The sequence below is a fragment of the Colius striatus genome, chromosome 1, assembly GCF_028858725.1.
Source record: "Colius striatus isolate bColStr4 chromosome 1, bColStr4.1.hap1, whole genome shotgun sequence".
Taxonomy (NCBI): domain Eukaryota; kingdom Metazoa; phylum Chordata; class Aves; order Coliiformes; family Coliidae; genus Colius; species Colius striatus.
In genome coordinates this window covers 73,141,836-73,166,916 of record NC_084759.1, presented here as the reverse complement: position 1 = coordinate 73,166,916, position 25,081 = coordinate 73,141,836, and the positions used below count along the sequence as shown (strand labels likewise).

The 25,081-nt window shown below is 38.1% G+C and overlaps 1 protein-coding gene across 1 annotated transcript in view; it reads right to left on the bottom strand.

Annotated features, from left to right (window-relative positions):
* Positions 1-3,309: 3,309 nt before the first annotated feature.
* Positions 3,310-25,081, bottom strand: part of STS (steroid sulfatase) — a 94,140-nt gene continuing 72,368 nt past the window's right edge. The window contains exon 11 of the mRNA XM_061999480.1: positions 3,310-3,692. Coding sequence (XP_061855464.1) covers positions 3,310-3,692 — 383 coding nt within the window. The remainder of the gene's footprint in view (positions 3,693-25,081) is intronic.

Here is a 25,081-nt window from a genome sequence, read left to right as displayed (position 1 = left end):
AATATTAAATGTTGTACTAAATAATATTTTGGAAAATATGAAGATTTTGCCACAAATAAAAAATAACTTTTAGTATTCAGGCTGTCTCAAACATTTTAATTTCTTAGATTTGGTAATGCAAAGTTAAGTCTTTCTAAATCTCAAATAAGTAGGAATTTAGCAGGGTCAAGGAGCTCTGAAAATCAAATCTTTTCACAAAGACTACTTTTTCATTTTCTTACTGATTAGGGCAAAATAGCCATTGTGATCAATATGACAAGGAAATGGGAGGATTGAGTGGCAAAGAAATTAGGTAGGAAAGTATTTGAATGGTGTGGATGTTTTAAGAAAGGAGATTAGAGAGATAGCACCAAAACCTAAGAAAGGTATGAAACAAAGGCCGTATTCAGTCAAGAATAAATCAGAACACCAGAGCTCAAGCTTGCTCACTAGCTGCATGGAGAAGAATACAAGCACTAGCATTATGCTCCAAGGAGTTATTGGGCCACATGGTGAGGACCAAAATTTTGGCATATACGGATCCTGACATGATGTTGAGAGGCAGCCACTATCACCGCAGAAGAGTACTTGCATATCAAACTGCAGGCATCTTTCTTCCCAAGTTTATGTAGTACATTTAACGATTAAATAAAGCAAAGAGGGAATTATGCCACATGAATGGCTGTCTGACAGCTTTCCAGGTACAATATAAACAGTCTTGAGTGGTTATCAGGGAAATACCTGAACAGACTAACTTATCAGCATACACAGGACTTTGCTGCCTACAGAGAGCTTGCAGAGCACATACTTAAAATAAACAATCATGAACACAGTGTGAAACATCAAAAATAGGACCTCAAGTAAGGAGTACAAAATTTCCCAGGTCTGGCATCTGGATATTGTGGAGAATGAAATTTTGAATGAAACTGCAGCAGAAAGATAAATAAAGCCTAGGTTTTACAGACAAATGTCCTAGATATCACAATACATTTTTAAAAATAGGTTTCAATAGCGCCTAAGAACCAGGTCAAAAGATTAATGCTGTCTGACTGAAGCTATTGCATTATTATCATTGCAAATCACTTCTGTAGCAAGTGGATTTTAATACATTATAGTGTTGGAATTAACTAGTGTTGTCTGATAAGGAGCAAGTCACCTTCTAATATCAGGCATCAAATCACTTTAGTATTTTGCTGATATGTTGTCCTCTGGTATAAACTGTCAAAGAAAATAGTTGCCTGCCTCTAGACTGGAAAGAAAATGTGCCTGAATTAGATGCAGATAAAAATGGATATTGAAATCAGTCCAGAAATACTGTAGATTTCCCAAGGCCTTGCTAAGAAGTCAAAGACAGTTACATATGGGTTTAAGTGCTCAAGCTCAAGTTTCTTCTCAGAAAATGATAGATCCTATTCAGGGAACTTAAGCAATGGAAGAGATATTTAAAGGAAGATGAAAATAAATTTCTTTGGGATGCATACTAAATTTATCGGTGGAAGAACAGGTATGGCAGATACATAGGGAAAGATGTCACTGTAGTATCATGTGAATTTGGAACTCAGACTTCAAAGCTCAGGCAGTGTGGCTTGGATGAGTGGACAGTGAGGTGGATTGAGAGCTGGCTGAATGACAGAGCCCAGAGGGTGGTGATCAATGGCACAGAGTCGAGTTGGAGGCCTGTGGCCAGTGGGGTTCCACAGGGATCGGTTCTGAGACCAGTCTTGTTCAACATCTTCATCAACGGCCTGGATGAGGGAACAGAGGGTACCCTCAGCAAGTTGGCACCAAACTGGGAGGACTGGCTGATTCCCCAGAAGGCTGTGCTGCCATACAGTGGGATCTCGACCGGCTGGAGAGTTGGGCAGAGAGGAACCTCATGAGGTTCAACAAGGGCAAGTGCAGAATCCCGCAACTGTGGAGAAACAAACTCATGCACCAGTACAGGCTGGGAGTTAACCTGCTGGAGAGCAGCCCTGCAGAGAGAGACTTGGAAGTCCTGGTTGACAATAAACTAACCATGAGTCAGCAATGTGCACTCGTTGCCAAGAAGCCAATGGCATCCTGGGATGTATCAAGAAGAGTGTGGCCAGCAGGTGAAGGGAGCTTCTTCTCCCCCTCTACTCTGCCCTGGTGAGACCTCATCTGGAGTCCTGTGTCCAGTTCTGGGCTCCTCAGCTCAAGAGGGACAGGGAACTTCTGGAGAGTCCAGCACAGGGCCACCAAGATGATCAGGGGACTGGAGCATCTTCCTTATGAGGAAAGGCTGCAGGAACTGGGGCTGTTTAGAGAAGAGGAGACTGAGGGGAGATCTTATTAATATTTACAAATATCTAAATGGTGGGTGTCAGGAGGTTGAGGCATCCCTTTTTTCTGTTGTATCTAGTGATAGAAAAAAGGGTGATGGGATGAAGCTGGAACATAAAAAGTTTCACTTAAATATAAGAAAAAACTATTTTACAGTGAGAGTGACAGAGCAGTGGCACAGGCTGCCCAGCGGGCTTGTGGAGTCTCCCTCTCTGGAGGTCTTCAAAACCTGCCTGGACGTGTTCCTGTGCAACCCGATCTAAGCGGACCTGCTTCTGCAGGGGGGTTGGACTAGATGGTCTCTTCCAACCTCTACCATTCTATGATTCTATGGACCAAATCTTTGATTTTAGCAATTGTACTATGACCATAAGGGTGTGTTTATATCAGGGATTGAAGGATTTGTGGGTTTTTTGAGGGGTTATGACACACACACACACACACACACAAATATATATGGAGACTTACTGTATAAACTAACACACATGACTGCTGCACTATTATTTCGTATCTGTGATACTTGTTAATAGAGATGCTGCTGCAGGTCTGCACTTTACCTATCTGTTACTGAATGATGGGCACAGGTGGACCCCTCTGCTATTAAGTCTCTTTTTAATTACTGGTGCTACGGCCTACTAATGGTGGATACCAGCAAACAAGATGAGAAAGTGTACATTTAGTGGCAGTGATTGACAGAAACTATAGGTAAGTTCCTTGCTGCATTAGAAAAAATCCTGAAGATCTGGAAAATTATCTTATCTAGAAAATGCCTACAGCCTACCTATTTGTGGATGATGACAATATGGACTGAATCCTGACATTTGTATTGTAAAGACAGAAAAGGTGAGTCTTGCCCTCCTCTTGGCACATTTTATTGACTGAAATTCTCCTCTATTGCAATGATATCACATATCAGAAGATATGTGCTCCTACATAACAAAGTTTTCTGAAGGCTAGTACTGTAGTGGTTCAAGTTAGCTGCACACAGTCTCTTTTTCCAGTTTGTAAAAGGGAATTGCAACTTATTTATCCTGAATGTACTTCCAGTAGGCTCCCTTCTGAGTCATAGTCACAGTAGCAAGACTGAAGTAGAGATGAGCAGCACAGCTGGAGCCACGGCTTCCAGAGAAGGTTATCCCATGACAGCTGGTCAGGGACAGCATGCAGGGATTTGATGTGGTTGTCTACTGCTAGACGTATGACCCCGAGGATTTCATAGAAATGGCTCTCTGTTTTTGGAGTCAGTGGAACCTTCTCTTCAGGGTCTCTGGAGAGATCAAAGAGCAGTGGAGGATCGTGCCATGTGACAAATCCTCCATGGCAGAAGCAAACATGAGAATTGTAGCAACCATTAGAGTCTTCAGGACTGAAGTTTGGAGTGAAGAAGAAGACTTTCCAGACAGATTCACCTGTAATACACAGACAGAAAACAGTTGATGGTTAAATGACCAAGTAAAAATTTCCTACCTTATGAAACTGTAATTTACACCACAGGAAATCAGTCTTTTGTTACAACCTCGATCTGTACAGGAACTTAAATACATTGAAAGAATAAAATAAAATCCAACAGAGAAAAAAAGCAAAACACAATTCTCATGATACACATATTTACAAAATAATTATTATAATTTCAAAAAGTACCTTTGTCTCTTGACCCTATGCAAACATTGTTGAGCCATATCTGCTTCTCATTTTGTTAATTAAAATTATTTAATTCCTACCTTTTTCTCTCTTCCTCTTTTTATTGTATTAACCCACAGCCTTCTGCCACATACTTTCATTGCAAACAGTTGGAGACAGCTCCTGGTTTCATTGCATGTGATGACATGAAAAGGTATAAGGGATGCCAAGGCACTGTCTTAAGCTCTAGAGATTTTTTAATAAAAATAAATAAATAAATGTCACTTTAGTGAACTTTCAGGTGACATTCAGCTTTCTAAAATGGGAACCAAAGGTCTTAATATATGGATCGGTGATTCTCTCTCTGTTTAATTTGTAGTATACAGAAACCAAACTGTCTGCACTGGTGAAACTGTAGTCAGTATTTTCACTGTTTAAAAATACTTATTATTTCCTGGATTAAGGATAAGCCGGTATCAGTTTGTTTCTTTAAGAAGCACTCTTGAACAGAAGGTACACTGAGAATCTGAAAGTACTTAACAAAGGAATAAATAAAAAATTACTACTATTTTCCTCAAATATCAGAACAGGCAGGGGAGACAGGAACAGACAGGCACTTCCAGGGAAGCACACCATCCTCCCACAGCCAGAGAAGCATGCAATTCTTCAGAAATGAACCAGAGAATAACTAATTAGAGTAAAAAACCTGTCTTAATCATAGAACCACAGGATCAGGGAACAGTAGGAGTTGGAAGGGACCTCTAAAGATCATCTAGACTAACCCTCCTGCAGAAGAAGGTTCACCTAGATACAGTCACGCTGGAATGCATCTAGGTTTGTTTTGAAAATCTCCAGAGAAGGAGATTCCACACCCTCCCTTAGCAGCCTGTGCCAGGGCTCCCTCACCCTCATAGGAAAGAAGCTTTTCCTTGTGTTTAAGTGGAACTCTTTGTGTTCCAGCTTTTGTCCATTGCCTCTAGTCTTGTCACTGGACACTATAGAAAAAAGTGCCACCTTATCCTCTTAACATACACCTTTCAAATACTTTAAGTGTTAATGAGATCTCCTTTTAGTCTTCTCCAGGCTGAACAGTCTCAATTCCCATAGCCTTTCCTCATATGAAAGATGTTTCAGTCCCCTGATCATCTTGGTGGCCCTGCGCTAGACTCTCTCCAGCAGTTTCCTGTCCCTCTTCAGCTGGGGAGCCCAGAACTGGACACAGGACTCCAGATGAGGCCTTTTATTCTAAATAAAAGTAATATACTAAACAGTTGAGGTCTGTGATGTTAGACTGCCTACTGACTTGAGCATATACAGACACCAGAAATATGTATTCATCAATAATTTACATTCCTCAGGACATATATGCAAAAATATATATATTTTTGTGCTACCTCATTTTTTAAAATGTTGAATTTTGTAAAGTTCATAGAAGGCTTGTTAATCTAGCAACAGATTGTCACAGATTTATGTGTGCTACCATGGTTAATATTCATTAATGAATTCATCAATTCAACAGAATGGAAAGCACTAGAAAATGTGTGAAGAGCAAAGGTCAACTGGTACATGCCATACTGTAGCTATATCACACTCAATTGTTACAGATAAAAACAAACTTAAAGAAAGAAATGTTTCAGTGGACTAAAGAGTCGCAAGCTGCAGTTGTAGTCTATAGCATGAATTTAAAGGACAGTAGGTGACCTTAAGATTCTTTACAGCTCCTTCTGTCCCACAGCATTTTTCACATTACAAGAGATTTTACCTTTAGGAACTAATTCAATGTCAGAGCCTGGATACTTCCAGTTCACTTAGTCTGCACTTAAATCAGGGTCAGAGGGGTGATGGTTATTATACACATTAGACAAGGAGAACACTCTGAATGCTGCTTGGAAGTCAGCAAAGGGGAAGGAGCTTGAAAGGCTGAGAGTGACTTGCCATCACAGACAATAGGATGTGGCTGGCTTTAAAAGTCTCTGGCTGTGACAGCAGCAGTGGCACAGTCTTACTGGGGAAAAGGAAAGAGAAGGAATGGGAAGGCAAGGCAAGACAGTATTTCCTCATTTACCTTTCCAATAATATTTTGAATAGTTGGTTTGATAATTGAATTTGTTGCTGTTTTCTCATAATTAAAATAAACAGAATCTAACATTTCCCCTTACATTTCTTTGAACTTGTACATGGAACATTTCCCAGAGCAGAAATATGACTCTCATTTACTGAGATTTAGAATTTATATTCTAGGAAAGTATGTAATTCTATACTAAGTATTCCTTCAGGCTTTTTAGAGGTGTTATGGCAGAACAGACTGCAAAGAACAGAAAAACCCAATGCTTTAGTTAATCAGTGCACTGTGTGCCTTTGTAGACCATGCAACTTTTGCCCCACCTGAGAATTTTATTCAGAGCACTATAACACCTTGATGGAAGACAATTAATTAAATAAATAAATAAATAGAGCTATTAAAATGTCAACTAAAAGAAATTCCACTAAGGCATGTACATGAGAACTTTGTGGTCAAACTGTCTTACCATGCATCTATATTTGATGGTAGACTTGTTCTGAATGACTCTGGAAAAAAATTATCATTAAACTTTTTTTGGTATTGGGCACTGAAGCAGTTCAAAGGTTTACAGAAAAAAATAAGAAGTTGGGAACTTTGACTTAATGCAAGTTGGTACAAGCAGCTCATATAGGTAAGACAGGGCAAAGAAAAAAAAAAAAAGAAAGAAGGATGTTTTGCCCAGGGGGCTTGTGGAGTCTCCTTCTTTGGAGGTCTTCAAGACCCGTCTGGACATGTTCCTATGCGACCTGATCTAGGTGACCCTGCTTCTGCAGGGGGCTTGGACTAGATGATCTCTAAAAGTCCCTTCCAACCCCTACCGTTCCATGATTCCATGTTTTACCATGATTTTCTTTCCCCACAGAAAAAAACATTGTTCAGGTTTGGCTATATATAGACCATATTGGCATGTTGTAAAATGAACACAGTTTGGCACGGGATATGCATGACATCATATCACGCCTGAATCACATTGCTAGTGTTTTGAAAAGCTGAAGCTAGTTTATCTGCTATGGAGCTATATAATGTCCTGATCATCATACTATGCAAAACACTGGGAGAGTGTTACTGTGCAACATTCAACTGTTGTATTTCAACAATGTTTCAGCGAGGATCTGTAACTTCATGTGATTCTGGAGGAACAGCAGCACAGACTTTAACTACCGATTTCCAAAGCATTATAAAAACTAAAGCATATCTGTCAGTGTCTGTGGCTGTGGAGCAGCTGCTGTAATATACTAGGAGACATAAAGTGCTGTCAGACTTCTAATCTGTAAAGCTGATGAACAGTATAAGGCTCGATATTAAAAGGAGAGAGCTTTCCCCCAGCCTCTCTCAGCTGATATAAAATCTCATTTTGTCAGAGGGTTAACTACAAGGACCAAATTAATCTCTCAGTAATTAACAATACCTTTGTTCTTCAAAGCATCTGGACAGTAAGCTCTCTTCATCTGAAAAGATAAGTCTATGTCTCTTCCTCAGTGAAGCTAGTAGCAAAATTGTCAGGGGTCCACTGCAGTCAAGTGTATCAGGTCCCTTCTAAAACAGCAGGCAAGTTCTAAGCCTGTAGCACCTGTCAAGATCCTGCTCCAACGCTTCAGAGCTACTTTATTTAGCATCCACTCTTCAAGCAAATCTCCAGCTCTCCAAATTGCCCTGAAATTTCACCTATTCAGCTCTCGGAATACCCCTTTTCTTTACACGTTAACTAAAACAAAAACTACAGAAGCTGAGCATATAGTCTCAAATTAAAATAGACTGCAATTAGTTTAAAAAAAATCATTATGAACATAACTGTTCATAGCTCAATCTCCCTAATAAACTCCTGCTTTACTATCCCTCAACCATATTTATCTTTTCATACAGATAACTGAGGCTCCAGCAGATAGGTAGCAACCATGAGATTAAATAAAAGTCTTTCAGTAAGAGAAAGTGATATTTTCAAGATGAAGTGACACACTGGATAAGGATGTCATTTCTGTTATAATAGCACTGTTCTTAATCACTGATGGCTAAATGGTGTTTTCTGATAAGCAATTCTTGAAGTGAACAGAAGCTATTGAAGCTATTGCCTGGGCTTCATTTTTACTGAATTAAATCTATGACAGGAGCTTTATAGGTTTGCTGTTATTGCAGTCTCCTTTGTTCATATTATTTTGTTCGTTCTTTCTGTAGAAGAAAAGTTAAACAACTCTGGTTTTCACTGTAAATTGAGAAGTTTGACTTCAGATCCCTTTGGGTGTAGCATGCCAATGTAAATTGCCTACAGACTCTTCCTGTATCTTGAGTGTACTCTGTAGCTATTGTCAGCTCCCACTCTCTAACCCTCAGCTCTTCAGCTTTTCCACAAAGTAACAGATGAAAGCAGCAACTCACTTGAAAATGACATTCTTCAGATAACTCTTGTTATTAGATTGAATCCTTTCTTCTCCCTTCCTGTAATCTTAGACTTATTTAGAACTGTTAGGTTCTTTGCTAGTCTTATATAAAGTAAATATCACATAAGTGTATATATTCAGTTTTTCAATAATTTAACAATTTAGAAAAGGTTCCAGTTGCTAAATTCTCATAGAACTATATACAGCACATAGCAAATATTTTTTGTTGCTATAAAGAAAACATACATATTATTTTTATGACTATGTACATTTCTCAAACAGTTAATAAAAATCTGTTATTTGAGTTTTAAAATCTGTAACTTTACTGTTTTTTCAGTGAAAATTTTCATTTATTTAGATATTTGCTTTAAGTACTTCAGTACTTCATGACTTCAGATTATTACATCTGTCTAAAGACAGCATATTCTGGCTCACTATAGGTGGAAAATAAGAATGATATTCATACAATCAAAGAACCACAGAATGGTAGGGTTGGAAGGGACCTTTAGAGATCATCTAGTCCAACCCCGTTGCAGAAGCAGGTTCACCTAGATCAGGTGGCATAGGAACATGTCCAGGCGGGTCTTGAAGACCTCCAAGGAAGGAGACTCCACAACCCCAGTGGGCAGCCTGTGCCACTGCTCCATCATCCTCACAGTAAAACAGTTTTTTCTTATATTTAAGTGGAACCTTTTGTGTTCCAGCTTCATCCCATTACCCCTTGTCCTGTTGCTAGCTACTATAGAAAAAAGGGATGTCCCAACCTCCTGACACTCACCCTTTAGATATTTGAAATGTTAATAAGATCTCCCCTCAGTCTCCTCTTCTCCAGACTAAACAGCCCCAGTTCCCGCAGCCTTTCCTCATATGAAAGATGTTCCATTCCCCTGATCATCTTGGTGTCCCTGCGCTGGACTCTCTCCAGCACTTACCTGTCCCTCTTGAGCTGAGGAGCCCAGAAGTGGACACAGGACTCCAGATGAGGCCTCACCAGGGCAGAGGAGAGGGGGAGTAGAGTCTCCCTTGACCTGCTGGCCACACTCTTCTTGATGCATCCCAGGATGCCGTTGGCCTTCTTGGCCACGAGGCCACATTGTTGGCTCATATTTAGTTTATTATCAATCAGGACTTTCAGGTCTCTCCCTGCAGAGCTGCTCTTCAGCAGTTCGACCCCCAGCCTGTACTGGTGCATGGAATTGTTGCTTCCCATAATGTTAATTTATAAGAATCAGCTGTGGCTAGAAGAGGCTTGCTAAAGAACTGTGCAGAGCACACCGTATTCAAGATAAAATCATTAAAAAAAAACGGCAGTAACAGTGATTTTAAAATCTAAAGATAGAAATCGCAGTGTTAAATATCCTCTAAACCCAGAAAGATAACACACTCATGAATGTTTGATAATCATACTGAAAAATTGCTGGGGGAAAAATATAAGACACAGTGAAACAGTGCTCAGGCTGCTGAAGTCAAGACAGAAATCTCATGACTGAGTTCATTATCTAGAGTAAGTGCTGTGTTATAAGAGTCTCCCACTGAATTCAGGTCAAAACATTTCAGGTCCAGACATTTTTCAAAATTTGGATGTCAATAAACCCCTTGACATACAGAACACTCATAAAGTATTTCGAATCATTAATCTGAAAATTGAGAGTGTGTTTAACATTTAAGTAGCAAGAAACACATCTAAAACCTGAGAAATAATTGAAAAGTGAAAAGTAGAAATGTTGTAAATGCAGTAGTTTGGACTACTATTGCACCTCCAAATGCTGAATACTCATTTGTTGTATTTTAAAAAATTGAAGATGCAAGTGAATTAGGCATCCTTAGTCGTGTCTCAGATAGTTGAATTTTATTCTAATTTTTATAAACTTTTAAAAAGCTAATGGGATACTTAGGAAACATTCTGAAAAACATATATTTGCTTTACTTAAAAAATTTAAAAAATTAGATCAGCTAAACATAAATGACAACATAAAATGGAGTTCCTCAGAGCAATAAAGTGAATTAAAGAATAAAAACATTTTTAAGTGATATGGTACAATAATCTGAATATCAGTCATTCCTAAATGCTAATCTCAAAAATTCTGAATGATTGAATTCTGTTTTTACTGTAAAAATTATAGTATGTGCAGTTTAACATCTGAAATATATGATAATATTTTTTGTCTCACTGGTAGAAAACATATGACTTTGGTGAAACCTGAAACTAGCAAAATGATGGTAAACTTTGGAGTGAATAGCTGAAAGTAAACAGGATTTTGCATCCTTTATTTTTTTATTACAAAAAAGAAGAAAAAAACAAGTTGGAAAAAATTGTACGCCAAAAACTTACATTACCTGATAGCTTGGGGGTGAGCTAATATCCAGCATTTCAGATGGAAACTGAGTCTTGAGGTGCAGAGAAAAGTTTAAACCTATTCCATTTGAGTTCTTATGAACCTATCTTTTGGAACTAATAAATTTAAGGAAATTGAAAGCAGAAGTTTACTGAAAGACTCTGATGCAGAATAATGTGATTAATATGTATGTTCAAACCCAGCAAAAATCAGCCAAAATACTGAGTTAAACCTACATGCCAAAAGACCATATTACACAATGTCCTCTTAAAAGTGATAATCAGGGACTCATATAAATTTATTCATAAAATTCTAGAAGTCCATTTTCTATTTTTACATGAACTTGTTCAAGATTAAGATATTTCAAAGAAATCCAACAGTCTGCCACTTTGGAAGTCTATGCAAAAGTAAATTTTATGTCATAGTTCTCTAGTTAGCACAAATTCTTGAATTTGAAGAGAACAATTTCAGGAAAGCAACGGTAATATTTTCTTGCCTTAGTGGTATGCAAGATGGATGCAGAGATCTTCAACTATTTTCCATATAACAGTCAGTAAGTGATGGAAAAGAGAAAGAACCTTTACTCTCTCCGCCTAATTTTCACTTTAAGGAACGCATGCATGTGGTGTAGTCAAACACTTTTACCTCTTTGAAGTTCTATAACCCGCTAAAATTTTCTTCCTACTAAGAACAGCAAAGAAAGGGTCTCCTTGGGCTGCAGACGAGATTAATACATTTTAACTGTTCCTTATACAGGACTTAAACGGAGAGGTCAGCATTGTTTTGTTGAAAGGATACTTCAGGTCTGTCACTCAATTAATATAAAATAATTTTGTCTACAAACAAATAAGTTTGGGGGCTTTTTTTGTTTGGCTGGGTTGGTTTGGTCTGGTTGTTTGAATAAGGAATGGTTCATTTCATTAGTGTACTGGAGGTTTATTTTGTGACTTCTACACTGAAGCTATTCCTGTCTTTTAGTTAGCAATCTAAATCAGGAGAAAGCGAAGTGCAAATAACACAAGAACAAAACAGAAAGGAAAAAGAAGATAAGGTTTTTATTTCATTTAAACTTAACCAAATGGACCGGGAACTTGCGTTTATGTTCTCACTATGATTAGAAACGGGGTAAATATTTTTTTTTTTAAAAAGGATATAATGTAATTCTTTTTCCCTTCCATTTATTTGTCTCTCACTCCTAAAGCAGGGGAATGCTGGTAGGCAGTGGACCACTGCAAGTCTTGAGCTCAACAATAACTCTGCTGCCACTGTCATAGGGCAGAGCAGGGGCAAGAAACTACTGTGACAGTATTTATCATGCTTGTAAGAGAGAAACACTTTCCTAACTAAAATATTTTTTGCAAAAATATATATCAGTCAATAAGGTCAATTTTCTTAAGCTTCTTACACACCGTTTTGTGTTGTGAGTGCAAGATAAATGTTCTCCTCTTGGGTAGTTATTTTATTTCACTTACCAAATAATATGTCCATATTTTGCTACCCATATTCAGCTGCAGCTGCTCTGATATGATGATCAATTAAAATATTTAATGAGATAGTTTATGTAAATGACACTTGATGCTTGTTCTGCTTTCTCCAGCTGTTGTAGTTGAAACATTGAACGCAAATAGGGGATTTGGGAGATGATTTGGAATTTTTGGAGGCTTTTCTTCATTATGATGCCTCTATGAGATGGGAAAGAGAGAGGAAAAAACCCAAACAAGTAAACAAAGTGGGGAAAGAAAAAGTGAAGATGATTCTCGCAAAGCAAGTTAGGAATCAGGGGAAACAAAATGTCTCCAATAATAAAATATATGAAAAGATTGTAATGGACTTCAGCAAGAAATGGTAATAAGTGATTCAGATGTTTCATGCAGTGCAAAAAGGTATGTCTTCTTGATATAATCAAAGAAGAAAACCAGAAGCCAAAAAGATGTTTAAAAAACCAACCAACTGAACAAAGATAACTTGTAAATCAAGAGACTTCCCTAGACAAAACAGTGGAAGTGAAAGAACTTGTGAAACTAAAAACTCATGAGGGTCAGATTTTATTACAGCTTCTGCAGTTGCAGAAGAGAAAAAGTCACACGAGCATTTGATCAATTAGGATGATCAAAAGGAGATTCACTATAAATGAGAACAGAAGTTCAGAAATGGGAAGGGAAAGGGTAATAAACAGATGGGAAAAAGGTAAAAACAGGATAAAAGGGGACAGTTTAGAGGGGACAAAGTGGCCACTCTTTGTCCAACAAAAATGTGGTCTAAGTAACCTGAAGACTCACAAGTTATTACTGAAGGAAAAGTTAATTTTCTCCCCAACCTACATATTGTGAATGATATACTTCATGCTGTTAAGATCTTTCATGGTTTTGTGTAGCTGAACTGTTGGATAACAGACATAAAGTCACACCAAGCTGACACTTCAGTGTTTTCCATGGCCCTCAAAACCAGAAAAGTGGTCTGCATCATACTTGATTTCTACTGTTGAGGAAATCTCAAAACTAAATTTTCTTATAGACTATAGCATGCAAATGTTTAAGTATCAGTAAAAGATACGTCTATGCATCTATGAAAACTTGTTTCTTACTGTTACTATACAATTACTCTGATAGATTACTTGGCCACTGTGTATTCCTATTAAGATACAGGCTGGCGACAAAGAACGAGGTTTAATCAGACTTAAATGAAGTTTAAAAAGTAATTTTGGGGAAGGATACCTATGCCTCCACATTAAGAGCTCCCCCAATCAATAACATCACCTGTAAGAAAGAATAACAAGATTCTCAAAGATCTGATAGCTAACAGGCAAGGTAAATGACTGTTTTAGACTTGTGTTAAAAGGAAAATTGAACAAGCAAAGCAAGTGGCACTTTTAAAATTAGATTTTAAAGATCTTTATGCCAGCATAACTCAAATCAGGCTCTGCATTTCATCCATTCCTTTTTCAACATTCTTGTCAGTTCTTTCATGACACTGATGCAAGGATAAAGTGCCACTCTGTACTACAAAACCAATTCACTCTTTGTATTTTACTACACAGTCTAATCTGTCTGTCTTATTTATTGCATATTTGCAGACAAACCCTTAGTTGAACTTCTACTGATTTAAAAGAAAAATGACACTAATTAAATGACATGATTCTAAAATTCTCAGTCAACTTCAAAAGACTTCCATAGTGTCATTCCTGACACTTAGAAAAATATTAAAGTTTTTCACATTGTGAAAAAGGTGGCAAGGCATTTCTAATTTTAAATTCAAGGTACTGAGTAGGATTTATTGCTCATCACTATGCTGAAATTTAGTATGCAATTTGACAATCTAGTCACCTCACCTAATTTTGGATCACTGCAATGTGGAGGTCTTTATGTAAGCTAGTTACCAGTCTATACTGATCTGCTTCTTCCCTTTGTTAGAAGTCAGCTTTAGGGTTAGAATAATTCTCTTCATTTCTCTATGCATGAGAGCTCAGGTTATTTCAGTTGTAGGTGTTTACACTGTAGACATCTAAATGTTGTCTTCACTATCCTTAGAATTTGGTAAGAATTTGAGGTGTCAAGAGCCTTGAGGGCACCAAAGAGCCTCTCTGGCCCTGCCTAGCCATAGGGTGGACTCTGTCAATGGACCAGGTTTCTCACTTCAGCTCAGACTGAGGTCATCAGTCGCTGCTCAAGTGATGCTTGCAGAAGTGCCAGTTCCCAGCCTTGTCTCTAGAAGGCTCTAGGTTGTAGCCTTTTCTCCAGCTCTGTGTATGCTCCAATTTCCTGACTGGACTCCCTGGATGGGCCTTGAACCTGAATCACCACTTTGCCTAACATAGGACTATTGGTGGCTCCTGTTATCGGCACCCAGGAGATGTGCTCTGCTCAGGAGATGTTGCTCTGTCAGTATAGGCACCACCAGTGCTGGAGTTGCTTACAGTTCTGTTGAAGATAATTGTAGAGTGAAGTGTTAACAGTCAGACATCTTGTCTCTTCAGCATTCTCTAGCCCATCTTTAATTTGCTCTTTAAGATCAAATACCTATCTACAAGGTGCTGCTGCTTATGAAAGATTCCACAGTGTTCACATAGAGTGGTTTAAACATCTCCTCCTCTCAAGTATGTGTAAAACCACTAATGTGGCCAGAAAATAGAGAGGTTTTTCTCCCTTGTTCATATGTATTACTTCTGTATACTTTTTAATGATCATTCAATAACCTTTGAAATATAGTCACTAGCTATAGTACATCTGTATAGACTCTGCATATGTGATATCTGTGTCTTTCTCACATTAATGTACACAGTTTCCCCTGATCCAGTTGAGCAAATAAGAACCAAGGCTCATTTCAGATATTTCAAATGAATTTTCTTTTTGTCATCTAATTCATCCCCCTGCCACTGCACAATTGTTCCCTACAATGTATTTTTTAAGAGCTCTCTTGATGAATGGTGTCTTCTATTGTAACTTTTGTGCTACTATCATTCATTTCCTTTATTGCAGAAGACAAAGACATTTTATTGGCACACTTTTTTCACTTAATGCTTTATCTACTAACTTTTTCAAACATAAGCCTTTCATGAACTTTTTCTGGAGTTTAAATAAAGATTTTGGTGCAGATGATTATGTCAGAGTTCATTTGAGTTGCCCACCTCTCAATTATCTGCTGCATTGTGTATTCTAAATTTCATTTCTACACCTTTTGTAGAATTGTGATGTACTAGAGTGGAGATTAAAATCTCTGTGAATTTACTGAGAGAATGATTTCATCCCATTCGCCTTCATTTCAACAAAGTACTTCTAACTTAGTTTAAGAATATAAATAATCACATGCTTAAATTTAGCAAAGTACTGTAATCTGGGGCTGAAGCTGGTATGTACTCAATGAATTATTTAAGCAAGGATCAACAAATGCTTCTAAATTCCCACCAAATATCCTACTTCAAATTATTTGAGAAAAAAAAAACAAAACCAAACAAACTAAACCATCTATGCTGCTGCTTAACAAAACAATTAATAAAAACTGGTTTATTTATTTGCTGATGGTTGCACTGTGAGTAAACATTGTCTCAAAGTCTATAGGAAGAAGAAACCTGGATCAAGTTCCTATTCATTAGACAATCCTACCTTGTAGAAAAATCAGTGTTCAGCATTTCAGATTTTACCTTTCTTAAGATCAACCTCATGTCTGCTTAGCAACATTCTCTAACAAGAAATATAAATTCCTCAGTTACTCAAAATCCCATGAGTAAAATGTTGTTTCTTCTTCTCTGCCATATACGTGGCAATGTACACATGATGTACAATCTACAATATCCAGGCCAGCCCAGGGAGTTTTTTTAGCTATGCAGTACACAGACCTGGGTGCAATGTTTGAAGAAAGCTCTTCCCACATCTTGGGCTTTTTGGAGAGATTTAGCAGCACAGATGAGTTCTACACAATGTCTAGGGTACTCAGCTGAGATGTAATCAGTCATAGAATGAGTTTTCAAACTAGAAGAAATCAGCAACAGATCTGAGAAACTCCAGGCAATGTCCTATATTTCCCACACTATATCTCTCTACAAGATTGCTAGGACTTAAGGTAGTGTTTGATTTCTCTGCCAAAAATGACTGTAATGCAGATTCTAACTTCTAGCCAATCACTTTAATGAGCCATGAAGGGTTTTGAGTTTTTTTCCCCATGATACATTAGTGGCAAAATCTGGTATTTTTTTTTACCTCCAATCTCTGAAGTACAGTTGAAGGAGGACAGCTAGACCACTGCAGTGAATGAGGTGCTAGAGACAATGTTTCTTTCGGCTTGATCTCCTATTTTTAACCAACTATAAAATTCAATGTAACAATTCTAGCGTGCCTCAAAGTATCTTTGAAGAGGATACTTATGTCACAAACTTATTGTGGCACTATGACTTCCAGGCTTTGTTGCATAAGATAGTTATAAAGATGAGTTAAAAATAGACAGCCTCATGCTTAAGCATGAAATTCGACATCTTTTTACTGGCCTAAGACTATGTTCTCATAGATTATGTTTTACTTCAAGGACTTTAACCTATTATTTTAGGAAGTAATATAAATAAATAGACTATAAACAAGCTTGCAGTCTAAAGTTATTCAGTTATACACTGTACTTCCTCAAAACTACTGAAAGTGCTTTTGGCATTACATGACAAGATATAAATTTTATATATGCCCTCCCTCCTTACTGCAGTTAAGAGTGATGACAGCACTCAAAGGATATTGTGAAATACAAACATCTGCATACTGGTAGTTGGGTTTTGGCTTTTGAAGCTTACATTCAATTTTTAATGCATAGTTCTGCAAACTCAGTCTTCATCTCTTGATTTGAATTGGTTTCTTTTTCAAAATATTCTTTAAAGACCTATGACAATAGTAATCATGACAGGAAGCACCAGGAAATGTTCTTCTGTTGTATTCGCTACCATGGCTGCTGCTTCTAAGCATTTTTATGCTATTTTCCACAAGGCAAATAAACATATACACATTCCTCATCTGTTGCAATGCAAAAGAAAAATGGATTGCATAAATGATTTGGAAAACATGTTTGGTTTAGCATTTAGCAGTGGTTTGTAAAATTCCATTCTGCTTCATACTATAGTGCATTGCATACTGATAGACATTTACTGTATCCTCAGTTTAGCCATTAAGTAAAGCATGTGAATTCTGGCAATGTTTACATAGTTGCTTAACTTTCTTTTACACTTCCAAAGATGTCTCTAACCAGCTGACATTCACACTGAACATGATTAAGCTTAAGCTCTGTTTCTTTACTGAGTCAGTACTCCCAATCGAGGGCTTGGCACTTGGGCTGTGTAGACATAAAAACAAACATGAAATTCAGTTAAGATTTCAGTTAAGGAAATCTCTCTATCAAGCTGATGGGGAAGCCAGACAGGGCAGATGGACTGGGTAAACAATTTCCGTATCAGTCAGATCCTCACCTTCACTTTGAAAGGTTTTCCTCAGTCTCCCAGGTCTGTCTATTTTTAACTTCAGAGCATTGGATCAATACTTTCTTCTCGTTTATCTAACATAAAAATGTCAAAAAACTGAAATGTAAGAAAGGTTGCCTGCTTCCACAACCATCTTCCCAAGAAAAGATCAAAATTTATCATATTACACAGACACGCAGATCCTTGGATGACCAAGAACAAAGTTTAAGCCTTCCTAAACGTGCTCATGCACCTGCCTGAGACAGAATGTGTTGTCATACACCTTACCTAAATATGTAGCAACTGAAGTCCACAATGTAATAATGTACAGTGATAACAAAATATCTGAGGCCAATTTACAAAGTGTTCAAACTTTCAAAGTGTTACAAACAATTTACAAATTTGTTCACACAAATTGAACAAATTGCTTGAAATTGTTAAGGAAAGATCAAGTATAGTTGTCATGAGAACTTTTTCTTGCATGTGTTGACAGGTTGAGTCAAATACTGAAGTTCACATGTCAATATGTTACAAACCTGTTGCTGACTATTCTATGCCATGGCAATAACAGATTTATCAAGCTTGACAAGTTGAAGAAGAAGTGGGGAATACTCAAACTGTTTATGGGAAACCAAGATGCAGTACAGTGTGAGAAACCACGGGAGGATCAGGATCACATACCATGTGCCAAGATCTTTCTGCAGGACAGGAGGGGAGCGGTCGAGAACCAGAATCATGAGGAATTCATTCACCTGGGAACAACAAATAAACCTCACATCTTGAACAATCAGCAGTGAACTGTGACTACGCTGTCTTTAGTAACTTTTCTTGATTGGATTCAAAAGAATGTGTCAGACTTCCCTCCTAAGGGTACTTCTGACAGGGGAATCTGGACTATAATAGGTGAAAAGCTCTGGGATGTGGCCACCGGGACAAAAGCTGTGCAACATCTGCTGCTGTGGTGCCAGGTGTCAGAAGCCTTAGAGCAAATGTATAAAGAGTCAAAAGACAAGTGGGTACTTTCAACGATAGCCTGTCCAGTGGGCAAGTGTGGAATTCCTGTTGTGTGTCAGACACCTCATTCTTGTAAAAATAGTTGTGTGGCAGTTTTTGGCAGTGGGACGCTCAGATTCAGAGGCGAGAACATTTTTCCTTTTGACCTGGGCTCTGTTGATTCTGAGCAAGGATTTATTTTCCCCTGATGATGAGTCTAGAGAGGTTAACCGGTTGGCGGACACGGACTTTGCTCCGTCCGAGCGGCGCGGCGGGAAGGAGCCCGGGGCGGTTCGTGCAGCGGCGGCGGGCGCTGGAGCGGCGCGCGGTGCTGAGGCAGAAGCAGCTACCCACGGTCCCGCCGGCCGGGAAGGGCCCCCGCAAGAAGCCGGGTCCCTCCGGAAGCGGGGGAAGAAGGGCGCGGCGGCCAGGAGGAGCGCGGGAAACTCGACCTCGCAGCCCGCGCCGCGCCCCTAACCGAAGGGTCCTGCCTGCGGTCTCCGGCGCGGGGCGGTTGCGCAGAACGGCCCGGCGGCAGCCCTGAAGCTGAAGGCGGTGTGGGCCAGCGGTGGAGCCGACAGAAGCCCGGCAGCCCCGGAACCCCACCGCCACCTGCTCAAATGGTGGCGATAGACTGCGAGATGGTGAGGACCGGGCCCGGCAGGCGCACCAGCGACACTCTTTCAACCCTATGCTCCTCTGTGTCAATGGAATTCAGAAAGCATAGATCCTCTTTTGATCATAGAATGGGTCTTTTTGCCTCATGTTTTTTTCAAAAACAATTACTTCACAAGTAGAGATACACTCATATGTTGATCCAGAAAGGAAGGTTCCATTTGCACACTTTGAAAGCATCAGATGCTGATGTCATTTATATACCTACTAATAAAGGGACTTGGACTGGATGACTGCAGAATCACTGACCATGCAGACTGCTCTTGAAGATTTTTCTGGGCAAATCTCTGTACATTTACCTAAACATATACTGTTAAGTTCTCTCAGTGATTTTCCTCTAGGAGCTAAAGTTCTGTTGTCTCATGTACCTCTCACCAAAGATATCACTGTCTGGGAAAACACATTGTGCAGTGGTGCTCTGGAGGACAGAGATGACTAGAATCAGGACATTCAGATAATCAAAGGCTCACCTCAAGTTGTGGAGCTTGCTGTGGTAGCTAAAGTTATTTCCAACAACTAACCTTAATATTGTGTCTGATTCTCTTTATGCTACAAGTATAGTGAAGCAGATCAAAGATTCTTTTTTGAAGGAACTCAATAATCTTGAACTGTTTATTCATCTTAAAAGATTGTGGTATTATGTTTCAAGGTGTTCACACTCATATTTTATCACTTACCACTCATGTGCTGTCACACACATCTTTGTCTGGACCTTTGACAGGGTAACCGTATTGCAGATCATGCTACAGTAGCTTTGGCTATCCCTCAGTTCTTTCAACAAGCTAAACTTTCACATAACTTTTTTTTTTTTTTTCAGCAAAACAGATGAGTATTGTAAAAACAATTTCAATTAACCACAGAACAAGCTCATAACATAATCTTAAGCTTGTCCCAATTGTCAATCTCTCACCCCAGTGCCTCAAATGGGTGTCAATTCTCATAGCACCTCTCCTTTACAGATTTGTCAAACAGATATAACTCACATTACTGAATTTGGTCATCAAATTTTGTCACCATAGACACATATTCTCCATTTCTTTTTCCCACTGCACACACAGGAGAAAAAAGTTGTGACGTACGTCATCACTAGTTAGGTGCTTTTGCATCTATGGGAGTCCCACAGCATATTAAAACTGACAATGGGACTGCATTTATATCAAGAGTCACACAACTATTTTTACAAGAATGGGGTGTCTGACATATAACAGGAATTCCACACTTGCCCACTGGGCAGGCTATTGTTGGAAGTACCCACAAAACACTTAAACAAATGTTGACTAAACAAAAGGGGAGGAACATGGGAGATACGCCTTCTGAATGATTATGGAAACTCACATTTGTGTTAAATGTTTTAAATCATGACCATCCAGATATGACACATATGAATCATCATTTTGGGGTTTCTCCTATGTTCTGGACACAGCCTTTGGCCAATGTCCAAGACATGTCTACAGGACAATGTGAAGGACCCTTGCATTTAATAACTTGGGGATGGGGATATGCTTGTGTCTCCATAGGATCAGGACCAAAGCGGGTTCCTGTGTGATACATTCAGCCACATCTGACAAATGAGAATATAATGCTGAACAGAGCAACACCAGAGGAGTTCACATGGATGGGATTTTTGTCTTTACAGGAATACTGTTATGGGTAACAACAATAGGATAGGTAGTCACACAGCCCCAACAGAATGTCTGGGTCACCTTAGCACAAGGACACGATTGTGAGGATTTTGAAGGCATGTGTTGTATGAATTTCGGTGATCACTCAGAGTCAATACATAAGAGTATTCAGGATTTGAAGGATCTCACCAAACAACTTAAAGTGATTGATTGCAATCCTTTTTTAGGGTTGAACTGGTGGTCAGGACTAGGCTCTTGGTTAAAGCAAATATTAATGATGGGAATTGTGTTCTTGTCAGTGCTGGATGCATTTGCATGTTGCTTGCCTTGTACTGCAGGATTTGTGCACTTCATGATTACACAAACAATGAATCAGGTGACGCATGCTGCTTCTTCAGCAATTGCTGCTTCTTCAGCAATTAAACAAAGAAGAGGGAGATGTTTGGGGGAAACCAAGATGCAGGACTCAGTACAGTGTGAGAAAGAAGTGGACTGGTGTGTGAACACAGTGTGCACAGGTAGCTGATTGGAGGAGCCTCCACCTGAACAGGAGATGCAAGTAACAAACAAGTTATCAGTACAGCTGCTCTGAAGGCTACTTAACAAAAGCAATCCTGATTAGAAGGAATTAAGAGGGGTATAAGTAAAAGGGATGCTTGTACATTAAACGATTCTAATTCTGCTTCTGCTTGCACCATAACTGAGTTCCATGTCTTCACTTGCTGCAGCTTTTGTTCGTTTAGACACTGCCTTTGTACGTCAGAATAATCTGGCAACACCTTAAATTTGAGGAAAACCACTAACATAATAATCCTTTGCAGAAATAAAATAATTTATACTTCATTTTCTGTCTTAACTACAAGATAGCAATTCGTAAATTTTTCATATTTAAACTGTTTAAGAGATACTGCGATATGTTAATTTTTACATATTTTCTGTCTTCAAAACATCAACAGTTCTCATGGTTATTTGTAATTGCATTAGACACTTTGAAAGGTACATACTAAAGAATATTATGTGAAATACAAACATTACATTTACTTGCGTTCAACTTACTAGTTGCTAAGCGTTCAAATACACTTCTCAGTGGTTTTTTTTTTGGTTTTGGGGTTTTTTGTATGTTTGTTTTTAAATTAGTATGGCATAAGTATTTAACAGTACTGGTTTAAATTAAAACACTTCCTAGCTAGAGATCACAAATATTTTGGTATATTGAAAGAGAGAAAAAAGATGCCTTGGATGATGTTAAGGAGCTACAGGCATTGTATAATCTATTTAGCATCAAGTTCCAAAATCCCTTTAAATAATTTCTCAGAACCAATTCTTGATTATTACAGCCCCACTGTTCACACCAGCATGGTTCTCTAAGTTACTCTTTTGTTGTCACTACGTAGTCCTGGTGTTTGGAGTTACTTGGCATTCTTGAGATCACCAGAACTTCTAAATGACCTAGCAGCTCTGCTAAGGCAGAACTGAATGAACTGGAGCAATGAACGAACAACCTGTATTCTTGTACTTTTTTTTTTTTTGTAATTCCCAGTTGTTTTTCTATCCACTGACTGATTACGTTTCCATTGACCGTGAAACTAAACTGAGACACTCATGTTCAGTACTTATTCTTGTGCTAAAATAAGGCTATTAATGCACTTCGAAAGATTTTCAGAAGGATAAGCCTGCAAATTGTCAAAGTATGATATTCAACAGAATAATTTTAGCATGACAATTTCAATTCCAGCGTGACACAAAGTTATATTTTCTTCTCTACCTCATTGTTTCGATTCTAGCTTTGGTCTTATGCTGACCAGCATTGCTAGAATGAATTCTTTCAGATGATATTTAGCATTTTTAGCAAATTCCAAGGCAAATGGAATGGCAAAATGGCAAAATTTCCCTCTCATAGCACAACGCATTTTTGTGAAATGCATGTTTCTCCTCACATGCGTAAACTCATGTCTTTGTCGCATACATACCAATAGTCCCTATTGACGAAACTGATTTTCTCTGGAAACAAAATTAAATCTTGTCTTTTTTTTAAGTTGCTTTTTGAAAACTGACCTGAACACTCAAATGCTACAGATGTTTCTGAATCATAAAGACAGATGTTCTTACAACCCCTAGCTACTACAGAAAATTGGCTTTAGTAGCAATTGCATTGTTTTCAGAATCCAAAAATCATTGTCAACTATAGATACTACAAGAAATCTACCACTCAGTATTATAGAACTGTCAGCATCATCCCCTATAGGTGAAACTTTATACTTTTAAATAACACTTATGAATCAAAATTGAGTTTGAGGACTAGGTTTTGAGAAATCAGATCATAACAACATGACATTGTACAGTGCACCTGATGCAGATTAAAAAATGGGAGGAATTTTCCTGCAAAAAGCATTGTTTTAGCTTTTAAGTTAGGTATGCTGCATAAAACAGAGAAGGAAATGCTAGAGCAAAATTCATTTTTGTATAAGTGCTTTAATATCCCCAGACTACATAGTGCAGGCAGGAATTCATTTTCCCTTAATACAACTTAATCATGTCTAGGGGAAAAAAAGTAATAGCTGATTTAAGGCAAACAGCAATGTAGTTGCAACAAATCCCCACTTGCTAGGCTGAATGTTAGGATAATTTGAGAGATTAAAAAAAGTAAAGAAAGTGCATGAAAGTGTCTCCATGACCAGCTGTAGGAAGAAGAGTGGACTTAGAACCTAGTGAGACTAAAGGATTTACAGTCCTAAAACACCGTGGCCATGACAAACTAATGAGTGCAAACTTTAATAATTTCCATGGTGTTATAGAATTGGAGAAAAATGTATTCAAAAGAAACTCCACAGAGTGTTGAGATAATATTTTTAGAGATTAAGCAATTCTTCACTCAGGTACATTTTTTTACTCACAATGTCTTGTCTGGTACTTCTACCCAACACTTTTGTAACCCTTCAAAATGTTTGTAAGACTGTTTATACTTTGCTATTTCCTCTAACTAACCTGGTGTATATGTATCACGGTAATGTCTTTGCAGCTCCACTGAATGATTAACAGTTGCATCTTTTCGAAAATATTTAGGATTTGGAATTGGTGAGGGGGGAAACTTTATCTATTCAGAATTAAAATAGAAAGGTGTGAATTAACTCAAACCTTTCAACGTGACAATTCTATAAGGAAGAGACAGAGTACAGAACTAATTTGGTTTGGAATCATCAGTAGCACAGTAGATTAAGACATTGTTGAGCCCAAACTATAAAGCTTTACTGACTGAGTACTTTTACTATCAAGCATATGAACTGACCCTAAGGTAACTAAAATGCTTTTAGGACTGAGACTGTGACTTGTCGTTGAACAGGACCACAAGGACGGAGCAGAGCTACAGATTGAAAACCTATCTGTACAACATCCTATGGCATTGAAGAGAGCCCAGATAATATAATTATGTTCATCCTGAATACTCTACTGAGTCTTGAAGAATACTTTTCTTGCTGGGCAAGTCACATGATCAAGAAGCTTACTTCTGGGATATAATACCACTTAAAAATTAATGTACTACAGACAGGTAACAGGTTGTAAATGAAAAATGAAAAAAACACTTGGTAGTGACAAAACTTATCTTACTAATTACTAACATTCATTAATACTAAGAGACTCAGCCTTTCTTTATCGCACTAGTGCTAATTCTAAGTGCTAAACTATCATAATCTTTATGGGGGTTTTATGATCTCATTGATTAATAAGATTGCACCATGATTTCTAACTTACTTTTCCTACTATGAATGGTAGAACCCTGTTTTGCTTTAAACTGCCAGTGTTAAAGAGTGAGCGAGTCTCACAAAAGTTTGTAATAGAGTCTCATATCTAGGAGATCATGCAGTCAATAAAGATAAATTTATTATTATTCTGCTCAATATGACTGAACTGCAGCTGAAGAATTATTTTCCATACATTATTGGGTAAAACTTTGAATAAATTGGAAAAATATCACTATTTGTAGGAACTGATTCTATACTACTTCAAGGACTTTGCATTTCTCATATGAGGTCATTGGAAGAAATATGAAAAAATTACTAGTGAAATGCAGTCTCTTTCAGTTTCAAAAAGCTTTTACACAAATCCATCTACAGAATTTCCATACTAAGAACAAGAAAATAAGAAAAAGAATGAATAGGTGGATTTTTTATTTCCTTTTTATTTTTAGCAAA